Source organism: Dipodomys merriami, unplaced genomic scaffold (assembly GCF_024711535.1).
Source record: "Dipodomys merriami isolate MVZ:Mamm:240054 unplaced genomic scaffold, mDipMer1.0.p SCAF_5, whole genome shotgun sequence".
NCBI classification, from domain to species: domain Eukaryota; kingdom Metazoa; phylum Chordata; class Mammalia; order Rodentia; family Heteromyidae; genus Dipodomys; species Dipodomys merriami.
Window position 1 is genome coordinate 60,414,430 of NW_027206068.1, and position 22,561 is coordinate 60,436,990.

General features: G+C 38.7%; 1 protein-coding gene across 7 annotated transcripts in view; it reads left to right on the top strand.

The window, feature by feature from the left end:
- Ahcyl2 (adenosylhomocysteinase like 2) overlaps nucleotides 1–22,561 on the top strand; it is a 158,329-nt gene that overhangs the window by 113,506 nt on the left and 22,262 nt on the right. For all 7 annotated transcript variants that reach the window (XM_069996729.1, XM_069996730.1, XM_069996735.1 and 4 more), the window contains exons 3-8: nucleotides 5,377–5,520; nucleotides 6,101–6,201; nucleotides 13,068–13,170; nucleotides 15,110–15,204; nucleotides 20,015–20,121; nucleotides 20,804–20,920. In XM_069996729.1, coding sequence (XP_069852830.1) covers nucleotides 5,377–5,520; nucleotides 6,101–6,201; nucleotides 13,068–13,170; nucleotides 15,110–15,204; nucleotides 20,015–20,121; nucleotides 20,804–20,920 — 667 coding nt within the window. The remainder of the gene's footprint in view (nucleotides 1–5,376; nucleotides 5,521–6,100; nucleotides 6,202–13,067; nucleotides 13,171–15,109; nucleotides 15,205–20,014; nucleotides 20,122–20,803; nucleotides 20,921–22,561) is intronic.

Below are 22,561 nucleotides of genomic sequence, written 5' to 3' on the forward strand. Positions count from 1 at the left end.
GCCCCACGACCAACCAAAACAAAATAATAAACAAACAAACCTGTCTTGGCAGTGAGTTAACTGATTTAAAATGACGAAGAAAGACTAAGTCCCATATTTATGATTGGTGCTTATAAAGTTTGAGGTAATCATCACGTTTTTCCAGTTTTTTTTGTTTTATTTTGGTTGCTAGTATAGCTTTTCACACATTTGTGGAGAAACACACACATCTTATTCATTATTGAATAAATAGATTTGGGCCAAGAGGAACTGCTTCACTTAAAGTAATTTAATAGGACTAATTCAACTAGAATTCGGACTGTTCTCCTAGCAGTAATCCACAGTATCACAGCTGCTAGGAGATGAGACTAAATCAAGTATCAGCTATTGAACATAGGCAAGTTCTATGAGATAGATTATAGATCAGTGATTCATCAAGATATGTTTTATTCTGGAAAATTAGGAAACAAAAGAACATCTCTAAGTCTGGAGGCATTACTTTAGTGGTAAAGCACTTGCCTAACAAGTGCAAGGATCTAATTTTTTTTTGTTGTTGTTTTGTTGTTGTTTTTTCTTTTTTTGGTCAGTCATGGGGCTTGAACTCTGGGCCTGGCGTGAGCCACAGCGCCACTTCCAGTTTTCTGGTGGTTTAGTGGAGATGAGTCTAATGGACTTTCTTGCTGGGACTGGCTTTGAACCGTGATCCTCAGATCTCAGCCTCCTGAGTAGCTAGGATTACAGGCATGAGCCACTGGCACCCAGCTAAGGATCTGATTTCAAACTATAGAATATACCTGTCTCTGCCTCTATCTGAGTCAGTCTGTCTGTCTGTCTGTCTGTCTGTCTGTCTCTCTCTATCTCTATCTGTCTGTCTCTCTCTCTCTCTCTCTCTCTCTATCTCACACACACACACACACACACACACACACACACACACACACACACACACACACACACAAAGTTATGTTGGACTTTATATTACTTTTGTATTTAGAAACTAAGTAATTTGGGGTATCAGTTCACTTATTCCTAAAATTTTTCTAGTGGAGGTTAGAGAAAAATGTAAATGTAGGGAAATAAAGTATCTGTTAAACTTATTACTTTATATTTGGGTGTTTCAACCAGTTTGAAAATTGCTCATTTAATCAATAGGGGTGAATCTAGATCTAGGATCCAATACTCCAGCTTATCAATTTTTTTTGTATGTGCTAGTACTGCGATTGAACTTAGTTTTTTACTTAAGGCTAGTTCTCTGCCACTTGAGTCATACCTCCACTTCTGACTTTTTGATATTTAATCAGAGATAAAGAATCCATCTGTCCTTTCTGCCCCAGCTCACTTCAAACCTCAGTCCTCAGATTTCAGCCTCCCAAGTAGCTAGGACTACAAGCATGAGACCAGTTCTCAGCTTTTATCAGTTTTTTGTTTTTTTTTAATGGTACTTGGAATTGAACTCAGGGTCTTAACACATGCCAAACAAGTGCTCTACCACTTGAAACACACACACACACACACACACACACACACACACACACACACACACACACACACACACACACACACACACACACACACACACACACACACACACACACACACACACACACACACACACACACGCACAGTTCTAGTCCTTTTATTTTGTATTTTGTTTTAGAGACAAGTTCTTGCTAACTTTGTCTGGGCTGGCCTGAAACTCACCATCACACAATGAAATTATGACTCTGAGCTTCAGAGTATGCTGACAATTATAAATACTTTAGAAACTCTATTTAGAAATTTAGGGTGGAAATGAGCATTTAGGGTAGAAATGTGTTTAAATAATAAATGAAGAAATGTTCACAGTGTTTCATGTTTCTACCATGGTTACAAAATGAATGGCATCTCTCGGTCTCCATCAGTCAACCATGTTACTTTTACATATTTGTGTAATCCAGATGACCACTACTTTTGCATCTTATTTGATAGCAGCTTTGTATAAAAGTTCTTTGTATAAAAAGACAAGTTCTGAGCTGGAAATGTGGCTTAGTGGTAGAGTGCTTGCCTAGCATGTGTGAAGCCCTGGGTTCTATTCCTCAGTACCACGTATGCGCAAAAAGCCAGAAGTGGCACTGTGGTTCAAGTGGTAGAGCGCTAGCCTTGAGCAAAAGCAGCTCAGGGACAGTGCCCAGGCCTAGAGTTCAAGCCCCAGGACTGCCTCCCCCCCCCCAAAAAAAAAGTTCTCTGTATAAAAGTTTTTTGAAAAATCTATTTTGTCTCAAAGAAAAACATTTGTTGAACTAACAGTAACCACTTGAATACTATTAAAAAAGTAAAACAGTTTTTTTTTTCTAGCTTCTAAAGAACTGATATAAACAATTGTTCTTTGAATGCTTAATGAAAATAATTCAGGCCAAAAATTAGAGTGTTTCTCTTAAGAGGAAATTTGTGTTTTTGTTTTGTTGTTTTTATACCCAACTCATCCTAAGACACTAGAGAAGGAGAGCTATTCTAGGTAGAGTTAGGACTCGTCTTAACCTTTTTTTTTCTTGATTTTAATTTTATTTTTTTTTTAGAATGTATTGTTATTATAGAGGTGATAGACAGAGAGGTTATAGTTACATGTGTCAGTTAATGAGTGTGTTTCCTTTCATATAGTGTCATCTGCTCCCTCATTCTCCTCCCTCCATTCCATCTCCAACCACAAGTTGTTAATTTTTATGTTTATTTTTGTTATTATAAAGGTGATATACAGAGGGGTTACAGTTTCATCTCAACCTTTTTAATTCTACTCAAAAGCCTAAAGCTGATACTAGGTTTAAATATGAGCAAAATAAGTAATACGATTTAGATATCCTTTATTTAATAATTGCATTTTGCTAAGCACTTTGTTTATTTATTTATCTTGGTGCTGGGCGCTGGCAGTATCCCTGAGCTCAAGGCGCTGACAGTATCCCTGAGCTCAAGATGCTGGCAGTATCCCTGAGCTCAAGGCTCTGGCAGTATCCCTGAGCTCAAGGCACTCTCACAGCTCCACTTCCAACTTTTTTATGTTTAATTGGAGATTAGAGTCTCACAGACTTTCCTGCTCAGGCTGGTTTACGTTCTCAGCCTCCTGAGTAACAGGATTACAGGAGTGAGCCATGGACACCTAGCTACTTTATTTAATCTTAACAACTTGACTTTGACCTTTTTGTTTTGAGATACTGGAGATCAAACTCAAGCCTTGTGCAAGTACTATATATAGTCTCCTGATTTCTGCTGCATAGCACACATTGCATTTTTAAAAACCCTAAGTAATTAATTTTATAATTATTTCATTTCTGACTCATCACAATGAAAGTAAGGACCATTTATTATCTGTCATGTATTCCCACATGTTAGATAATGTTAGGTACAGAGATGCAGAAGTTGAATTCATTGGGTAAACAGTTGGGGATATGAATGACAGAAAGCATGAGCAGATTAACACCCAACTTTATTAAATAGGCTCTGGTATTCCATTTTATATATCAGAAACAGATTAAGACTTCAACCAAAGTCTATCTGACTTTAGAACATACAACCACTGTGTGTGTTGGTTGGTTGGTTGATTTGAAGCACTGGGATTGAACTAAGGGCCTTGCATACTCTAGGAAAGTATTCTATCACTGGGCTACATACTTAGCCCTTGATTAATTTTAAAATAGGGTCTCTCTGTAGCTTGAGCTTGCTAAGGAGCCCAGGCTGACTGCAAACTCCAAATCCCCTAGCACAGTGGTATTATAGGCATAAGCCATTTTGCAAGGTACTTGATAACAAAATTGGTAATGGCTACTGGTAGCCTAAAAACCATCATGGTTCTCGAAACAAAAAATTCAAGTTGGTCTAAATGTGAACTCTTACTTGTAAATTTGGATCTAGCCTGGAGAAGGCTGTTGTCTTTCTTCTCTCAAATGAAGAAGCGTGTTTCCCCTACCTAAACTATTATCAAAATATTGATTGGTCCGACAGGACTGCCAAGAAAGCTGTTTTTAGGCTTTGTTGCCAAGAGTACTTTGTGCTCTCACTGACTGTAGGAGAGGAAACTAAAAACTTTTTGTACAGATTAGCTCCTTTCAAGAACAAAAGTCCTTTTGGGGATTTACTAATTCCCTCACCTCCCTTGGGGCCATGTTCATTCCTGTGGCCTCGTGTTAGGACTTTGCTCCAGGGAAGTTTTCCAGTTCAAGAGAGATCCTCAAGCCCCTGCTGACCCCCACAGTGTGCAGCCCCATTCCTGATTAGTTGGGCAAGGTCAGACTTGCCATTTTCAGCTCCACCTCTCCACACACCCTCTGCTAAGAAATCCCAGAAATGCCTTAATTATCTAGATATTAGTAGACCAGAGTACCAGAGATCCTAGGAATTTTGAGCTTTTACTGCCTCTGAAGTATTGGCAGTGCTTTTTCCTGCATTGAGAAGAGCAAATGCTTTATTAACAGTGCTTTATAATCCCCACTCCTCTCCCCAAACTCTGAGGATAAGGAAGAACTGTCATCTGACACTTAAACATAAACCACCCAGAAAAATGATTCACAATTACTAGATTACTGGAGGACTAAAAGACCTCAGCTAAACCCATGAATAGCAGTAGCAGCAGCTGCCTATTGGCCACAATCACAAGTCTTGGATATTTCACCCTCTAGTGTGTACTGCTAAATGGACTAGTTATTAGAGCATTTTATTGTACCAAAAGAGTATTTATTTGTTGCTTTGGGAATCTAAAATGCCTCATGCAGACCTGCTGAGGCCAGCAAGAAGGGAGAGCATGAATACTCCATGTCAAAATGAGTACTCCATTGTCAGTGTCTAATTGCATCTGCAGGCGTAGCTCAGCTTCATCAGAGCCAGTCCTGAAAGAGAAAGCTCTGTTATGTCAGACAAACACTTTTTTGTGTGGTTCTTAATTACTTTCCCAAGAGTTCCTTGTTTTGTAGTTCTTATCTGTTCAGTTATTATACTAAAAGACAAATTGCTTCAAGCATTTAAGGACCAGATAGTGAAAGGTATCTGGGAGCCTAGGAACCCACAGATAAATGGCCATGACTTGCATTAGAAATTTTAACCTATTGCTATCATGTTGTAACCTCTCTCCCTTTGCATATTCAAGTACCTCTACATGTCCAGAATAAAAATGTAGCCCTACATTAATACTATCCATTGAGAATGCCTATGATAACCTCTTTTACCTTCCCCCTTCAGACCTGTGGCTAGTACTTTCACAGATGATTTGGACAATCCAGTTCCATGGTACAGGTGCTTCCTAGAGATGTTCATTTATGAGGCACTAATGACTCCATTTCTTCCACTTCTTCCAGGGTTCCGAATTTTAGAGAAATACAATTTTTTTCTCTAAGAGAGTGTGTATGTGTGTTTTTCTTTCTTTCTGTAATTCAGCGGCTTCATATACAGACAGTTCTGATGATGAGACATCACCCAGGGACAAGCAGCAAAAGAATTCTAAGGGAAGCAGTGACTTCTGTGTCAAGAACATCAAACAGGCAGAATTTGGACGCAGAGAAATTGAAATTGCTGAGCAAGGTAAAGAAAGCAAGTACCTTTTTTCCCTCTCTACCTGCCTGAGATCTGGTAGCTTGTGAAATTTCAGTGTTATATTGAAGAATACTTACAACAAAAGAATCTGAGCTCACAAAACACTGTGGGCGTTGGGAAGGTGGCTCAGTGGTAGAGTGCTTGCCTTGCATGCATGAGGCCCTGGGTTCCATTCCTCAGCACCACATAAGCAGAAAAAGCCGGAAGTGGCACTGTGGCACAAGTGGTAGAGGGCTAACCTTGAGCCGAAAATCTGAGGGACAAAGCCCAGGCTCAGAGGCCCCACGACCCGCAAAAAAAACACTGTGGGAAGGCAGTATAAACTTCTGGGTCTAGTCTCTAGAACAAACTCCTGGATAAGGCGAACTGGCATGTGGGACATTACAACTCTAGAGAAATTATGTCTGAATTTTCTTAGAAACAAAATTCAGGTTTAATGTCTTGACCTCTTGGGAAACATAATCTAACAGAGAACCTGATCAAGAGAAGTATCAACCTGATAGGGTGAGTTTTTCTGTTTATTTTCTTATTCTCTCCTAATAATTGTGATTGTATTCATTCTTTTCAGAAATGCCTGCACTGATGGCTCTAAGGAAGAGAGCTCAAGGAGAAAAGCCTTTGGCTGGAGCCAAAATTGTGGGTTGCACACACATCACTGCTCAAACTGCTGTGAGTTTTTTCCTTTCTTCTTTTAACAACAATAGTTAATAATTTCTATGTGGCCCAGGTCCGGAGTTCAAGCCCCATGACCAACCAAAAAAAAAAAAGGTTGATAACCAGGAAGAAGTCTGCACACAACTTTCCTTTCTTTCTTCTTCTCCCCTTCTTTCCCCGGTCATGGGGCTTGAACTCTGGACACTGTCCCTCAGCCCTTCAGCTCAAGGCTAGCACTCTACCACTTGAACCACAGTACCACTTCCAGTTTTCTAAGTGGTTTATTGGAGATAAGAATCTCACGGACTTTTTTTTTTTTTTGTCAGTCATGGGGCTTGAACCCTGGCCCTGGACACTGTCCCTGCACTCTTCAGCTCAAGGTGAACACTCTACTACTTGAGCCACAGCACCACTTCCTTTCCTTTCTTAAAACAGTAATAAACTTCCCCTTAGAGCAAAGTCATTAAGAGTATAATTGGGAAAGATAAACGAATAGCAAGATCTTCACATGTCATTTCAGGCTTTACTTAAAATACAAAGAAGCTGCCTTTATCTCATTTCCTGTATCAACAAACAGTGTCCACACTGATTCAAAGATTCTGGAAGTAGTGCCTCCAAACCATTTCATGTAGGCACACATAATAATAATAGTAATACTTTCTACCTCTACTGAGTGCTTGTAATGAGCTAGCACCTAGCTAACAGCTGAACAAGTATTAGTCATATAAAGTATATATGTCATATAAAGCAGATATTCCTCTTTCCATTTTGTAAACAAGGAAACTGAGGGTCAGATGGCTTAAGTAATTTGTACATGGTTATAAGAATAAACCACAGAATCAAGATATGCACATCAGTACAATTAAGGATGCTTTTACACTATATAATACTGCTACCTTTTAGCTTCTCTTTCAGTTTCATTTCTATAAGGAAATCTTTTGTGTTGGTCTGCTTTCAGCTGCAAATAAAAGAAAGTCTAGTCCCATCTACATAAAGGAATTATTTTATTCTTTAGCTTAAGGTCCATTGTGAAAGAAGGCAGAGTTAAGATGCAGAATCAGGGCTCCCTCTCTGGTTCTTTTGGAGCTATTTCCTCGATTCGCTTACTTCATTTTCAAGCTGATAGCAAATTGTCATAAACTGAGATGGACTCTTTCCCAACAGCAAGGAAACTTTTTCCAGAAATCCTCAGGATATTCCATCATGTCTCACTGGGCAGAACTAGATCACAATTCCCATGTTCCATGTCTTGGCATGGGGTGTAGATTACGTGAGTGGTGGGTTAAACTAGTGATTCAACCTTCAGCAAACTTAAAGTGTCTCCTTTTATGAGAAAAGTATTTTTTTTTTTTCTGGGTGCCAGTGGCTCGTGCCTGTAATTCTAGCTACTCAGGAGTCTGAGATATGAGGATCCCAATTGGAAGCTAGCTCAGGCAAGAAAGTCCATAAGACTTAACACCAGTTAACCAGTAAAAAGCCAAAAGTGGAACTGTGCTTCAATGGTAAAGCAAAAAAGCTAAGGAACAGTGCCCAGGTCCTCTGTTCAAGCACCAGTACTAGTGTGCACACGCACGCACACATACACACACACAATCACATAATATACGTACGTGTGTGTGTGTGTGTGTGTGTGTGTGTGTGTGTGTAGTTCCAACTCATTCACACAAGAAATTTTTCAGATTAGTTTCATTAAATTAACTGGGAGGGAGGAGGTTTGAAAAAAGAAAAACAGAGTTATCAGATATATTAATTGTGAAAAGACTGTAAGGAAAATAAAATGCAAATGGTCATAAGCTTGTATTTCCAATTTCAAACAGTTTTAGGTTAAAAAACTGTAAACCAGGGGCTGGAAAGGTGGCTCAGTGGTAGAGTGCTTGCCTTGCATGCATGAGGCCCTGGGTTCGATTCTTCAGCACCACATACGCAGAAAAAACTGGAAGTGGCACTGTAGCTCAAGTCGTAGAGCGCTAACCTTGAGCTGAAGAGCTGAGGGACAGCATCCAGGCCCAGAGATCAGGCCCCACAACCAACAACAACAACAAAAACCCAGCTGTAAACCAGGGGCTGGGAATGTGGCTTAGTGATAGAGTGCTTGCCTACCATGCATAAACAGAAAAAGCAGAAGTAGTGCTGTGGCTCAAGTGGTATAGTGCTAGCCTTGAGCAAAAGAAGCTCAGGCATAGTGTCCAGGCACTGAGTTCAAGCCCCAGGACTGGTAAAAAAAAAAATATGTAAACCAATTTGTGCATGATGCATAAATTATTCCTTTATAAATATTTTTAGGCCACAGAACTTATTATAAGTTCTGGATATTATTATAAGTACTGGATACTGCAAAGTCACCAGGACAAATAAAATACTATAATGGATATCATGAGTTAATATTTTCCTTTTCTTTACCACAAACTCTTAAGGTAAACCAAAAATTCCATATAAAATCTTAAATGAAATATGAAGGAGAAATAAAAGAAATTTATAATAAAATGTATTTCAGATGTTCATCAGATACAATCAGATACTGTACTACTACTTGTACTCTTATTTAAATAAGATTGCTACAAATGCAGGCAGATGGAAATGTGTTACTAGTTTCAAAGTATCAGGGTAGTGTAACCAAATTATATGCTTTTCTGAATAGTGTACAATTCTTTGTAATTTCCTGAACAATTACCACAAATCAAAGTATGAATTTTCTCATGATTTACACAATTATTGAATTCCTGCTAGTTTGTATTAAAACTATGCAAAAATACTTTTTGTTAGTGTATAAGACAGAATTAGGTTCTAAGCTCAGATAATTACGAGTAGATTTTTCAGCCAGGTGTGGCAGTGCATTTACTTGGTAGGTGGAGATAGGAGGAGCTTGGTTCAGCAAAAAATTACAAAGACATTATCTCAAAAACAAGTTGGTTGTGGTAGTTCACAGTTTTTATGCAAGCTACTTAGGATGGTAGAATGTGGAGGTCAGCCTCCAGCCTCAGGCTACATACATTTGGAGACTTTTTCTGAAAAATAAACTGAAAGCAAAAAGTATTGGGCATGTTTGGCTCAGATGATAGAACTATATTGTCAAGCAAACGTGAAGCCTTGAAGGGATACCACCTGCACCTGTACCTGTAACTGTACCACCAATCAGTCAATCAGTAAAATACACTTTCACCCATGTGAACTTTCATTAGGACATTTGAAAATTATGCTTAATTGACTCAGTTGGTTTTTTGTTTTGTTTTGGTTTTGTTTTTGTTTTTTAATGTAATCTGCTGTCCTTCACTTTAAGAATGTCCAGTGCAGACGGTGGCTCACGCCTATAATTCTAGCTACTCAGGAGGCTGAGATCTGAGGATCACTGTTCAAAGCCAGCCCAGGCAGACTCTTATCTCCACTAAACCACTCAGAAAACCGGAAATGGCACTGTGGCTCGAGTGGGTAGAGCACTAGCCTTGAGCTGAAGAGCTGAGGGACAGCACCAGGCCCAGTGTTCAAGCCCACAACTGACAAAAAAGAAAAAAGAAAAAAACTTTCTCATGTAATTGTAACCCCTGTACAGTATTTTTACAATAAAAAACTTATTAATAAAAAAATGTCCAGAATGCCCAGAATGTCCCTGGCCCTGCCCACTAAATTCTAGTAGCACTCCTCTCACAATCATGACAACCCAAATGTCCCCACAGTGTTCCAGATTCCTTCTTTTAAGACATCATCAAAGATGAAATAAAGTTTTCAATCATACTGAGACAACTACAGGGATGGGTATACTAGGAAATAGTCTAAAATCTTTTATTTATTTACTTTGTGCCAGTCCTGGGACTTGAACTCAGGGCCTGGGTACTTTCCCTGAGCTTTTTTGCTCAAGGCAAGCATAATACCATTTGAACCACAGCTCCCTTCCAGCTTTTTGGTGATTTATTAATGTTAAGAGTCTCATAGTCTTTCCTAGCTGGGCTGGCATTTAACTGTGATCCTTAGATCTCAGCTTCCTGAGTAACCAAGATTACAGCCACTGGCTCCCAGGCTGACTTTGAACCATGATCCTCCAATCTCAGCTTCTTCTTTTTTTTTTTTTTTTTTTTTTTTGGAAAGGGGGGGGGGAGTCAATTGAGGGGCTTGAACTCAGGTCCTGAGCTCTTATTGTCAAGACTAGTGCTCTGCCACTTTGAGCTACAGCTCCGTTCCAGTTTGGGGGTGTTTAGTTGGTGATAAGTCTCATAGACTTTCCTGCCCGGGCTAGCTTTGAACCATGATCCTTAGGTCTTAGCCTCCAGAGTAGCTAGGATTACAGATGTGAACCACCAGCACCCTGCAAGATCAAAGCTTCTTGAGTAGCTAGGATTACAGCCATGAGTCTATGGTGCCCGGGCTGGCTTTGAACCATGATTCTCAGATCTGTTTCCTGAATAGCTAGGATTACAGGTATGAGCCACTGGTGCCTGGCTGTCTAAAATCTTTTACAGGATTTGTAAGATCCAAGTCAACTCAGTCAGCTTCCCAAAGATTGTCTCCTGAACAGCATGCTTAAGTGGTCATATTCCTGATGAAGGACAGTAGAGATTCCTTAAGAATAGACAACTTCTGTCTTCACTCTGACGCTTCCAGGTTATATGTTCTCTGATGAAAAAAGTACCTTGACTGCCCAAATTAATATCATAAATTGTAAAGCTATTTTTCTTGAAGCTACAGAATAATGTATTAAGTCAGAAATACTCTTGAAACCTTTTCTGGGCCTCCTTGGTCAGGGGATATGAGGCTTCAGTGTGGTGGCTTAAAATAGTAAGTGCTTCTCTACTATATCATGTTGCTAAGTTATATCTAGTTTGTTTTTTACCTCCATGCTGAGTCAACATTATCACTATTTAGAGTTCCCTCTCTATTTTTTCTGAATGAAATAATTACTATTAGTTTATCAATTTTAATGCATTACTTATAAATGCTTTTCTTTTTGCTTTCTTTTGTTTTTAATTTATTTTATTTTTCTAATTACATATTCAAACATTACCACAAAATAATGTGGAAAGGTATTCTCCTATAAGCTCATGTTCCAGTATATCATAGGTTCCTGTCCATATTTCTAGTAAATGTGTGTCTATTTATATAGTTCCTCTGTTTGCATAGTTCTTCCTTCAAAATGATGGCAATTTAAAGTGAAGTTCAACCTCTAAGGACCCCTAAGGTCTATCATCCTCTTCCTGCCTTCAATCTTTTTTTGTTAATACTTTTTCTATTGTAAAAACAGTGTACAGAGGGGTTACAGTTACATGAGTAAGGTAATGAGTATATTTCCTATCGAGCATTGTTACCTCCTCCTTTCCTGCCTTCAATCTTGTTTGAGCCTTAACAGCCAGCCAGCATTCTTGACTCATGTTCTTATAGTTTGGGTCCCAGGATCAACTCAGTAGATAAACTACTTTAAATAATATTTTTTATTTGCATGCCAGTACTGGTGTTTGAACTCAGGGCCTTATAGACTCACTTGGCTTTTTTACTTACAGCTGCTGCTGTACCACTGTGACAAACCCCAACTTCCAGCTTTTGGTTTATTAAGGAAATAAAGAGGTTCAGGACTTTTCTGCCCAGGCTAGCATCAAACTATGATCCTCTGATCTCAGCCTCCTAAGTAGCTAGGATTACAGATGGAAGGCACCAGTATCCATTGTGTGTATATTTTTCACAAACAAGAACATTCTGATACAATCAGTCAGATTATTAATATTAGGAAACTTAACATTGACGCATTTTTACCATTTTATCTTCAAATCCCATTCAAGTTTTACTAATTGTTCCAACTGAATTTTTTTTTATAACAAAACAATCCAGTTCTTGGTTACATATTGAATTTAATTGTCATGCATCTTTAGTCTTAGATTTTCATGATCTTGACACTCTTGGAGATTACAGCTGTTTTTATAAAAAAAATTATCTTTAACTAGTTTTACAGAGGGGTTTTAATTCAACATATGAATATCAACACAGTGTAACGGATGAATTATTATGTGCAATATCCTGAATTTGGATTTTTCTGGTATTTCCTTGTTATTAGATCAAGAAATGCACCTATAGTAAGAATATCACAGATGTGTCACGGTATTTTTTTCATTGAATACAATCATTTAAATTTTTCTCTTGGCTGATGATATTTCAGTCCCTTGATTAAGGTGGTTTCTGCCAGGTTTTCCTCTGTAAAAGGTGTTCCCCTCTGTAGTAAGTTTTTTTTGGTAGTACCACAGAAATTCTGTTACATTCTTCTTCAAGTGTGTGTGTGTGTGTGTGTGTGTGTGTGTGTGTTGTGCCTGTATCTCAACATAGCCAACCACATCCCCCTGCTCCTAATCTTTTTTGTGAGCACTAAATGGGAGCCCCTGGAAAAGAGCTTGCCTACAATGAGACTGTTAGAGATTCCTAAAGACACACATTTCTACACTTAACCTCTAATTAAAGTTTTAGCTGCTTTTTCTTACCCTCATATAGCAGCTCACCAAAGGCAATATATCCTTATATATTACTTTTTGGAGTTCAGTTGCTTTATGATCTGAGTTCTTTGATGGGCTAAAGTATGACCTTATAGATTATCCAACTTTTTCTTGTTGTTAGGGTGGAAGTTTTTCCTGCTTTCTGTATCTTAAGCAGAAGCAGAACTATAAGATTATGTTTTATACTAAAAATATGTTAGGTGTGAAATTATTGGTTTCATTCAAATTTTTGGGGAGACCCAATAGATTAAATAGGTTAAAGCATGGAGCTCAGCCTTCCCCCAGCCCTGCCAACTACTCTGAACATGGAAGAGGTTCTGTGGAACACAATTTGAAAATCATTGGTCAAATATATACACTTGGTCTTAACTAGTTGTTTCACGAAGACTTGTTCATTTCTTACCTTCTCTTTAATAGGTGCTTATGGAAACTCTGGGTGCTCTGGGGGCACAGTGCCGATGGGCTGCCTGTAACATCTATTCTACTCTCAATGAAGTGGCTGCTGCTCTAGCAGAAAGTGGTAAGATCTTTCGATTGTTCTCTATGTCTATGGCTAAAGTAAGCCTCCAAGAAGTTTAATTGTTTCTATAAAAATCTTTAAGGAAAGTTGACAGTAAACTGCCTTTGAAGAAACAGATCCCTATTCTTGATAGTTTGTTCCTTTTCTGGGCTTCTCTTGTCAAACATGATTTAAATTGTTTTGTACTTTACAGACATCTACCTATGTCTAATACTCTGTTATTGGTGCTTCGCTTTGATTCACTAATAGAGCACCAACAAACCCTACTTATTATCCAAGATAATATAGGTTGGAGAAAATATTTTTTTTTAAATATAGTTGCTTTAACCCCAGTATTGTGGCCTGCTGGATTTCAAGCAAATGTTTTACCCTGACTTAATGTTTAATGTTTCTGTGTCAGCCATAAGGAGAACTTGATCTGACAGATTAATATTTTATCACAACATACACTGGTACTTGAAGGATTAAAAAAAAATAGAGAATCTGAGCACAGGAGAGTTGCGCCTATACTCCTAGCTACTTAGGAGGCTGAGATCTGAGGATTGTGGTTGGAAGCCAGAGGGAACAGAAAAGCCCCTGTGAGACTGTTATCTCTACACTAAAACCAGTAGTGAAGCTGTGACTCAACTTCGTAGAACACTAGCCTTGAGCATAAGAACTCAAGGTCAGGGCTGGGAAGGTGGCTCAGTGGTAGAGTGCTTACCTTGTGAAGCCCTGGGTTCGATTCCTCAGTACCACATACACAGAAAAAGCCAGAAGTGGTGCTGTGGATAAAGTGGTAGAATGCTAGCCTTGAGCAACAGAAACTTAGGAACAGTGCCCAGGCCCTGAATTCAAGCTCCAGGACCCACAAAAGAAAAGAAAAAAAAAAAAAAAGAACTCAAGGACAGTGCCCAGGCCCTGAGTTCAAGCCCCACAGACCAATCAAGAGAGAGAGAGGGGAGGGTGAGGGGGAGAGAAAAAGAAAGAGAAATTTGGACTCTACCAGCCTTTTGCCTTTACTCTCAGGCAGTGTGATACACTGGTACAAAACATTTGTCCCAGAGCTCCTGGGAATACTGGAAAACCCAATAATGCACATCTCTTCTTTTGCTATCACTCTTTGCATTTCATTTTTATTTCATTTATATCCATTTATTTATAATATTTATTGATGTATATTTATTGATGGGAAAGTACAATATTAAAAGTATAACACAAAGAATTGAACATTACACATTCATTTGTTCTTTTTTCCTTCAACAGATGCTTCTGACTTACTCTAAGAGCTAAAGGAACAAATGAGATGATATCTTTGTCCTCAGAATATTATATTGTGGTAGATAAAACTATATACTTACAGAAGTAATGATAATTCAATAATACATATGATAAATGATAATATAATCATAATATATACTATAAATGTCACAACATAGCATAAAACCATATTCAGTAGAACACAAATAATAGACTTAGTTCAGATTCCTGTAGAGCTCACTTCTAGCTAGCTAAGCAGGCTTCATAAGGAAGCATGACATTTCATTAGGATATGACATGAAGCAGATTTATTAACAGAGTATGCAAGTTTTCCTGGCAAGGAAGTTGGGGTAACTAAAGTATAGAAACAAGTAAAATCAGAATAGATTGGGAAACGATGAGAAGACCAGTCTGTATCAACTAGTTATTTCTGTTCTGTTCTTTTAGTCATACTTTTAGCCACCATTATACTCTTATCTGTTATGTTTGTTCTCTTTGAGCAAACAAGAGGAGAATGACCGCTAAAGACAAAGGAATAAATAAAAGGGCAGCAAGCAATGCTAATTAGAGAAGAAAGTCAACTCAAGGAATATAGGAGAAAGAAAGGATTTAGGATGGGGAAACCAGCACCTTGCCAAAATGTGGGAGTCAGCTATTTTTATAACCTTTAATAATTTTTTCCTTATTCCTTTTATTATAGGATTTCCTGTCTTTGCCTGGAAAGGAGAGTCTGAAGATGACTTTTGGTGGTGCATTGACAGATGTGTGAATGTTGAAGGCTGGCAGCCAAACATGGTAGGTCAGATTTCTGTCAACACCATTCTGTCAGAGGCAGGGGTGATGGTAGAATGAAACTGTAGCCAAGGAGAGGATAACCCAATAACATAAAAGAAAAATGGTTCCAATTCTGTTAATCTTGGGTTTCAAATAGAACTCAACTTCAAGAATACTGAACCGCTGGGTACTGGTGGCTTACACCTATAATCCTAGTTACTCAAGAGGCTGAGATCATAGGATCATGGTTTAAAGCCAGCCCAGGCAGAAAAGTCCATGTAAGACTGTTATTTCTAATTAACCACTCAAAAACTGGAAGTGGTGCTATGGCTCAAATAGTAGAGTTCTAGCCTTGAATACGAAGAGGCTCAGGGACAGCGCCTAAGCCCTGAGTTCAAGCCCCACAGCCAACAAAACAAAACAAAAAGCCACAAAGAATACTGAATCTCTTATATCTTCAGAAGTGCCTTAACTAGCAAAATATGCTAGCATATGACAATCTGAACACTAAGGAGGCTAAGACAAAAAGATTTTGAGTTTAGAGGGCTGGGAAGTTGGTCCAGTGGTAGAGTGCTTGCTTTCCAGGCATGAGACCCTGGGTTCAATTCCTTAGCACCACATAAGCAGAAAAAAGCCAGAAGTGACGCTGTCACTCAAGTGGTATGGTGCTATCCTTGAGCTGAAGAGCTAAGGGACAGTGCCCAGGCCCAGAGTTCAGCCCCCATGACTAACCAAAAAAAAAAAAAAAGATTATGAGTTTAGTACCAACCTGGGTTATACTGAGTTCTACTCCACCTTTGGTTACATAAAAAGACCTTGTCTCCAAAAAAAAATGGAAAAGAAAAAAAGGAAAATGCCTTAATTGTTAGTTTTGTTGTTGGAAGTATTCATTTCACTAGTAATCTTATAATGTTGCTCAAGATTCACATATGACTGATTAAAAGGAGCAAGATTAATGCTTTTTCATCTCTTGTCACTACACATAATCCCCTCCATAACAAACACCAAAAACACCAAAGGAAGCCCTTTATTACAAAGAGACTTAGCTTTCTCTCTAGAATACATTTACTAAGTTAACAGAAAATCTGAAAAGCTTCCAAGTTCAAATTTCCTTTCTTCTTTGATTTCCTACCTTTAAAATATAAACCTGGAGCCAGGTGCTGGTGGCTTATGCCTGCAATCCTAGCTACTCAGGAAGCTGAGATCTGAGGATTGTAGTTCAAAGCCAGCCTGGGCCCGAAGGTCCATGAGACTCTGATCTCCAATTAACCACCAGAAAACCAGAAGTGGCGTGTGGCTCAAATAGTAGAGCGCTAGTCTTGAGCTGAAGAGCTCAAGGACAGCACCCAGACCTAGAGTTCAAGCCCCATGACCAACCAAAAACAAAAAGAACCTGGGGTGACATTGTCCAAAAAGAAATATACTCTTTATCTGACGTATGTAATGGTAACATACGTATGTAACCCCTTTGTATATCACCTTTATAACAACAATTTAAACAAATTTTTTAAAAAGCAGGGTGCTGGTACGCATGCCTGTAAATCCTAGCTCCTCAGCAGGCTGTGATCTAAGGATCATGGTTTGAATGAGGCAGTTTTGTGTTTGTTATGCTTGCTTCATTTTTTACTTTATTTTATTTCTGTTTATTTTGGCAGTACTAGAGATTGAACTCAAGACTTCATATTTGCTAGGAAAGAGCTCTACCACTTGAGCCATGTCCCCATTGAGAACTTGTGCTGCCTGGGTCCGCCTTCTATTACCTTGGTACCCATAGGCATATATTATCATATCCAACTTGGGGTTGTTCTTTTGTTTTTTGTTTTTTTTCTGTCCGTCATGGGGCCTAAACTCTGGGCCTGGGCGCTGTCCCTCAGCTCAAGGCTCGCATTCTACCTCTTGAGCTATAGCACCACTTCCAACTTTTTCTGCTTATGTGGTGCTGAGGAATCGAACCCAGCGCTTCATGCATGCAAGGCAAGCACTCTACCACTGAGCTACCTTCCCAGCCCCATTCAACTTGTTGTTGAGATAGAGTCTCTCTAACTTTTTGTTCAACTAGACTCAAACTGCAATCCTACTTCTCCCAAGTAACTGGGATTATAGACATATCACCATACTTGACCCTTATTTCACTTTTCAGAAAATCACATCTAGAGCTGGAGTATAACTCAGTGGTAGAACACTTACTTAGCATGCATAAATCCTCAGTCTTGAAAACAATAACAAAATAATCATTTTTGTAGGCTTAATATGACATCAGATTCAAGGAGCAAAAGGCTACACAAAGTATGAGGCAGTCCTGATTGACAAGTTTTTCTGCACATTAGTAAGAGGAGAAATAAGGGAATCAACTGGAAGAAAAATGACTGCTGATAAAGGTGATAGTGTAGGCCTCAGCTAGTAAACATTAAAGAGGAAGCCTCTTCTGTAGCCTGTGGTCTAGGTCACAGGGTGCCATGTGCTGGTTTGAGAAAGCTAGGTTAAAGCCTTCAGATCCAAGGGGAGGGGAGTGACAGTGACTCCAAGATGAGTCAGTGACAGGATGATGTCTGACTGACAGACAATAAGAAGATATACCAGGGAGGTTCTCCTGGGAATAAAACACTAATTTTATAGTCAGGAACATGGGGAAGATATAGAATTGTGCCAGAGGGCTTTTACAAACTGTGGATTCAGCACAGATTGCTGACAAGGTTAATGAAGATAATCGGACAAGAACAAAAACAGTTCATACACTCTAAACAGATTCCATGCTTTTTTGGATTTCTTCCTTTCCAACCTCAGGAAGATTGTCTGATAACCAAAATTTTCTGTAATAGAATCACCTTGGGGAAATTATGGAGTTAATTCATTAGCTAAATATATGGATAGCAACTACCTTCCTATTCAGATACCACCACTCCCTCCTCCTATGTCAGGAATTGAATCCAGGGCCTCATTGAAGCACTGGACCACTTGAGATAGTCTTGCTAACATTGCTTGGTCTGGCCTGGTATTCAGAATTCCTCTATCACCTCCCCAGTAGCTAGTATTACAGGCATGTGCCACCACACATGGCTAGATACCTTTGTTAATAGGGAAAAGTAAAATGAGACTTAACACACTTAATTTTTTTGTGTTTTGTTTCTGATCTATTTTATGGTTGAAGATCAACAACGACAAGAAAAAAGCACATAGATCCATGTACATGCAAAAAGGAAGGAAGAAACTCACAGAATACTTTGGTGTGGGTTCTGACCAAAGTGTAGAACAACAATAAGAGTTCTAATGAGAGTCTTAACCTTGGGCTTCGCTTTCAAATAAGATTTGACTGAGTCAAAGAAAATAGATCAATAGTGGAAGCAGAAGAAGAGAAGAGACCAGATAATGATCTGAAGGTTGGGGATTTTGTGTGCCATGATGTCCTGGATGGCATATTTGGTACTTGTAGAAGGAGAAACTGTGAAATGGATGCATAGCATCAGAGGGCAACTTTGTTCTGTGGGGACTTTCCAAAAGAATGGGTGGAACAAGTTGCAAAGTCTTGCAATAACTTCATGAAGGGCTGAAATACCATAGCCCAGTGCCTGATGGCATTCTACACTGGACTTTCTTTAGCTTATTTATAATTCAGAAACTTTCCGCTGCTCAGCAAAGCTCCAGTGGGCACAGCATTGTGTTTATCTTTAATCCCAACCTGAAATAGTGATGAGGCATGCTTGCACACCTACATGCTGCACGGTTCCCTGGTTATTTTTAATTTGGTTTATACAGAGTGTGAGGTTGTGCTAAGCAAAACCCTACAGTGCTGCCTCATATGTCAAGTGGGAGAGTGCATGCACTTTGGGAGAAATAAAAGATTAACAAATACAGCTTAAAAGCTATTGTTCTGAGAAAGAGACTAATTCTCTCTCCTTTTATTAAAACTAAGCCTTGACCAAATATACTTCAAGTTCCAAATTTAACCAATAGAAATTGGTTCTATTAAATTTAGGCTTTTTAAAGATTTCTAAGTACATTCAAGAACTAGTAGTCTAATCTTAATCTAATTTTTTTTTCTTTAAGTCTGTAAATAACCAGTTACTCAAATATTCCTTCAAGCCAGATGTGGTGGCCTGCTCTTATAATGGCAATACTCAGAGGCAGCTGAGGCAGGAGGACCAAGTTCAAAGCCACCTAGGCTACATAGTGAGATCTTGTCTCAAGTAATTAATTAAACTTTAAAATCAGGGGCTGGGAAGGTGACTCAGTGGTAGAGTGCTTGCCTCACATGCATGAGGCCCTGGGTTCTATTCCTCAGCACCACATAAACAGAAAAAGCCAAAGGTGCACTGTAGCTCAAGTGGTAAAATGCTAGCCTTGAGCTAAAGAGCTGAGGGACAGTGCCTAGGCCGAGTTCAAGCCCCATAACCAACAGTAAATAAATAAATAAATAAATAAAATACTCTGAATCAGTTCATTAAGTAACTTTTTTTTTCATGGATACACTAAATTTAAAAGTTGACATATTTACTTAAATTTAAAAAAGATAAATGGTCTGGCTTTCTACTGGATTTCAGTACATAAGAAAACCCTCATTGCTCTTACCAAGTATTTGGATACAGTATAATGTGAAAGAGTCATTTGGTTGTGAGAATGAGGATTAAACCTCTTATCCCTTATCTTTTCCTTTAAGTATAATGACTGATTTGGTAGATTATTGTATTAGCTCTGCCTTTAAGTCAGTTCACAAAACCATATGGGAAATTTGAAGTATCTAAGTTGGTAATTAGAAAGTAGAACACAAGACCCAAAGGCACTGAAGCCTAACCTTCAGTAAAATGAATGACATGACTGATGCTTACTGTTTCAGATCTTGGATGATGGAGGAGATCTTACTCACTGGATTTATAAAAAGTATCCCAACATGTTTAAGAAAATCAAGGGCATAGTTGAGGAAAGTGTTACTGGTGTTCATAGGTAAGATTTGACATGGGTATCCTGTCTTTCTTCATGCAGCCTTGACATAGCATCACATTCTATACATCATATAGGTGACCGGATCTGAGCCTGAACACTTGTTTTTAATTACTAACACAAATAACTGAGCTAAAACATGGAGGGAGTGTCAACTAGGGGAACAAATGGTGTTCTTAGATTTTATAGTTTTTGTAAGCAATGACTGCTTATCATTTTTGGACAAATTGTTTATTCAACAAATATGCATTGAATTTCTATAGTGAGCCAGAAGCTACTGTGGGCGCTCTGGATCTAACAGTAGACAAAACAGACCAAATCCTATGCTTTCACAGAACTTACACAATCCCATAGCCAGGATTTAGTGTTCTGTTCACAAATGAGCAGTCATTCCTTAAGTAAAATTGATCAAATTATTTCTATTTGCTGTTACTCACTCTTAAAGAACTGAAAGCATGAAATAATTTTTAGGGAGAAAATTCTGAGTACACTATGACTGTAAATGTGTATGACTGTGGCTGGATATAGCTTGTAGAAACACATTCTCATCGTCTACCTTAATAGAGTGAAAACAGTTATGTCTCATGCTCTCATGCTCACCCCATCAACATATTCTGGGCTTTGATAATAAACCAACAATAGATAGTATTGTCTCATAGTTGTATGTGTCTTTCCTTGTCTCTAGACTTTACCAACTGTCCAAAGCCGGAAAACTATGTGTTCCAGCCATGAATGTCAATGACTCAGTCACCAAGCAGAAATTTGACAACCTCTACTGCTGCAGAGAATCAATTCTTGATGGGTAATGTTTGTTATCTTTGAGATGAACTTGAAGTGTTAAGTCTCTTTTTTTTTTTTTAGCTTTAGTTATTTCTGGAAATGATTCATAAGTCACCCCTGGATCTATTACCACATCACTCCCAGTATTTTATAACCCAGAGCTATGTGGCTATCACTATTATAAGAAAATCTACTTCATTAAGAAATGAGACTTGCTCATAACTATTGATAGAATTTTTATTTTGTGATCTTGTCAGGCCTATTAGTCATCAACTAAAGTCAAATAAAATAAAATAAAATAAAATAAAAAGATGGCTTCAAGTTATGTCTCATGTCATATAATTGGTTTGTTTTGCTTTGTTTTTTTGGTGCTGGTACTGGGGCTTGAACTCAGAGCCCGAGTGCTGTTCCTTAGCTTTTTCATTCAAGGCTGGTACTCTACCACTTGCACCATTACTCTGCCTCCAGCTTTTTGATGATTAATTAGAGATAAGAGTCTCAAGATCTTTCCTGCCTGGGCTGGCTTTGAATCTTAATCCTTAGATCTCAGCCTATAGGCAGGAGCCAGTGGTGCCTGGCTCATATTCTTGTGGTGAGTAGAGTTAATTCCTAAGGACATTTTAGTTTTTCAGATCTGTAATGATTAAAAGTCTGACAATATATACCAGTGTGTATCAAATACTGAGTTCTTTCATTACTGTTTCCATAGTTGTCATTCCTTCATTGTTGTTAAGAAGGCTCCCTGTAGGATTGAGAAGGTAGCTCAGTGGTAGAATGCATGCCTTGCATGCACCAGGCCTTGGGTTCGATTCCTCAGCACCACATAAGCAGAAAAAGCTGGAAGTGGCGCTATGGCTCAAGTGGTAGAGCTGTAGCCCTGAGCTGAAGAGCTGAGGGACAGTGCCCAGGCCCAGAGTTTAGGCCCCATGACTGGCAAAAAAAAAAAAAAAGAAGGCCCCCTGTGTTAGTTAGCTTTCTGTTACTGTAACAGATATCTGAGATATTAACTTATGAAAAGAAAGGCTGTATTTGGCTTACAGTTTAAGTGGTTTTAGTCTATAGTCAGTTGACCCCATTGCTTTTTAGCCTATGGTAAAGTAGCACATCAGAGTGGGGAACATGATGTAGTAAATCTGCTTACTTCATGTCTGAGATATGAAGAGTGAGTCAGAATAAGGGTCTGGGTCCTACTAGTGCCCTCATGCACATGCTCCAAGGTCTAGAAGACCTTGCACTGGGGTCCTCCTCTTAAAGTTTCCATTGCCTCCCCATAGAACCAAGTCCCCAGTAGCTTAGGGATTAACCAGATAAATTAGTAGAAAGATTTACAAATATTAGTTAGCATAAATAGTGTCTATAATCCTAGCTACTCAGGAGGCTGAGTTCTGAGAATCTCAGTTTGAAACCAGCCTAATCTATGAGACTCTATATCTCCCCAAAACAAGAGGAAAAAAAAAAATCCAGAAGTAAAGGTAGAGGGTCAGTGGTAGAGAGCCAATCTTGAGTGAAAAAAGCTGAGTAACAGCTAGAGACCCTGAGTTCAAGCCACAGTAGTAACACAAAACAAACAATAAAACTATAAACAGAGAGACCCAATTTAACTTCAGCAAAACAAGATGGTGTTTTGGTTTTTTTGCTAACATAATTGTTTGTTTTGTTTATA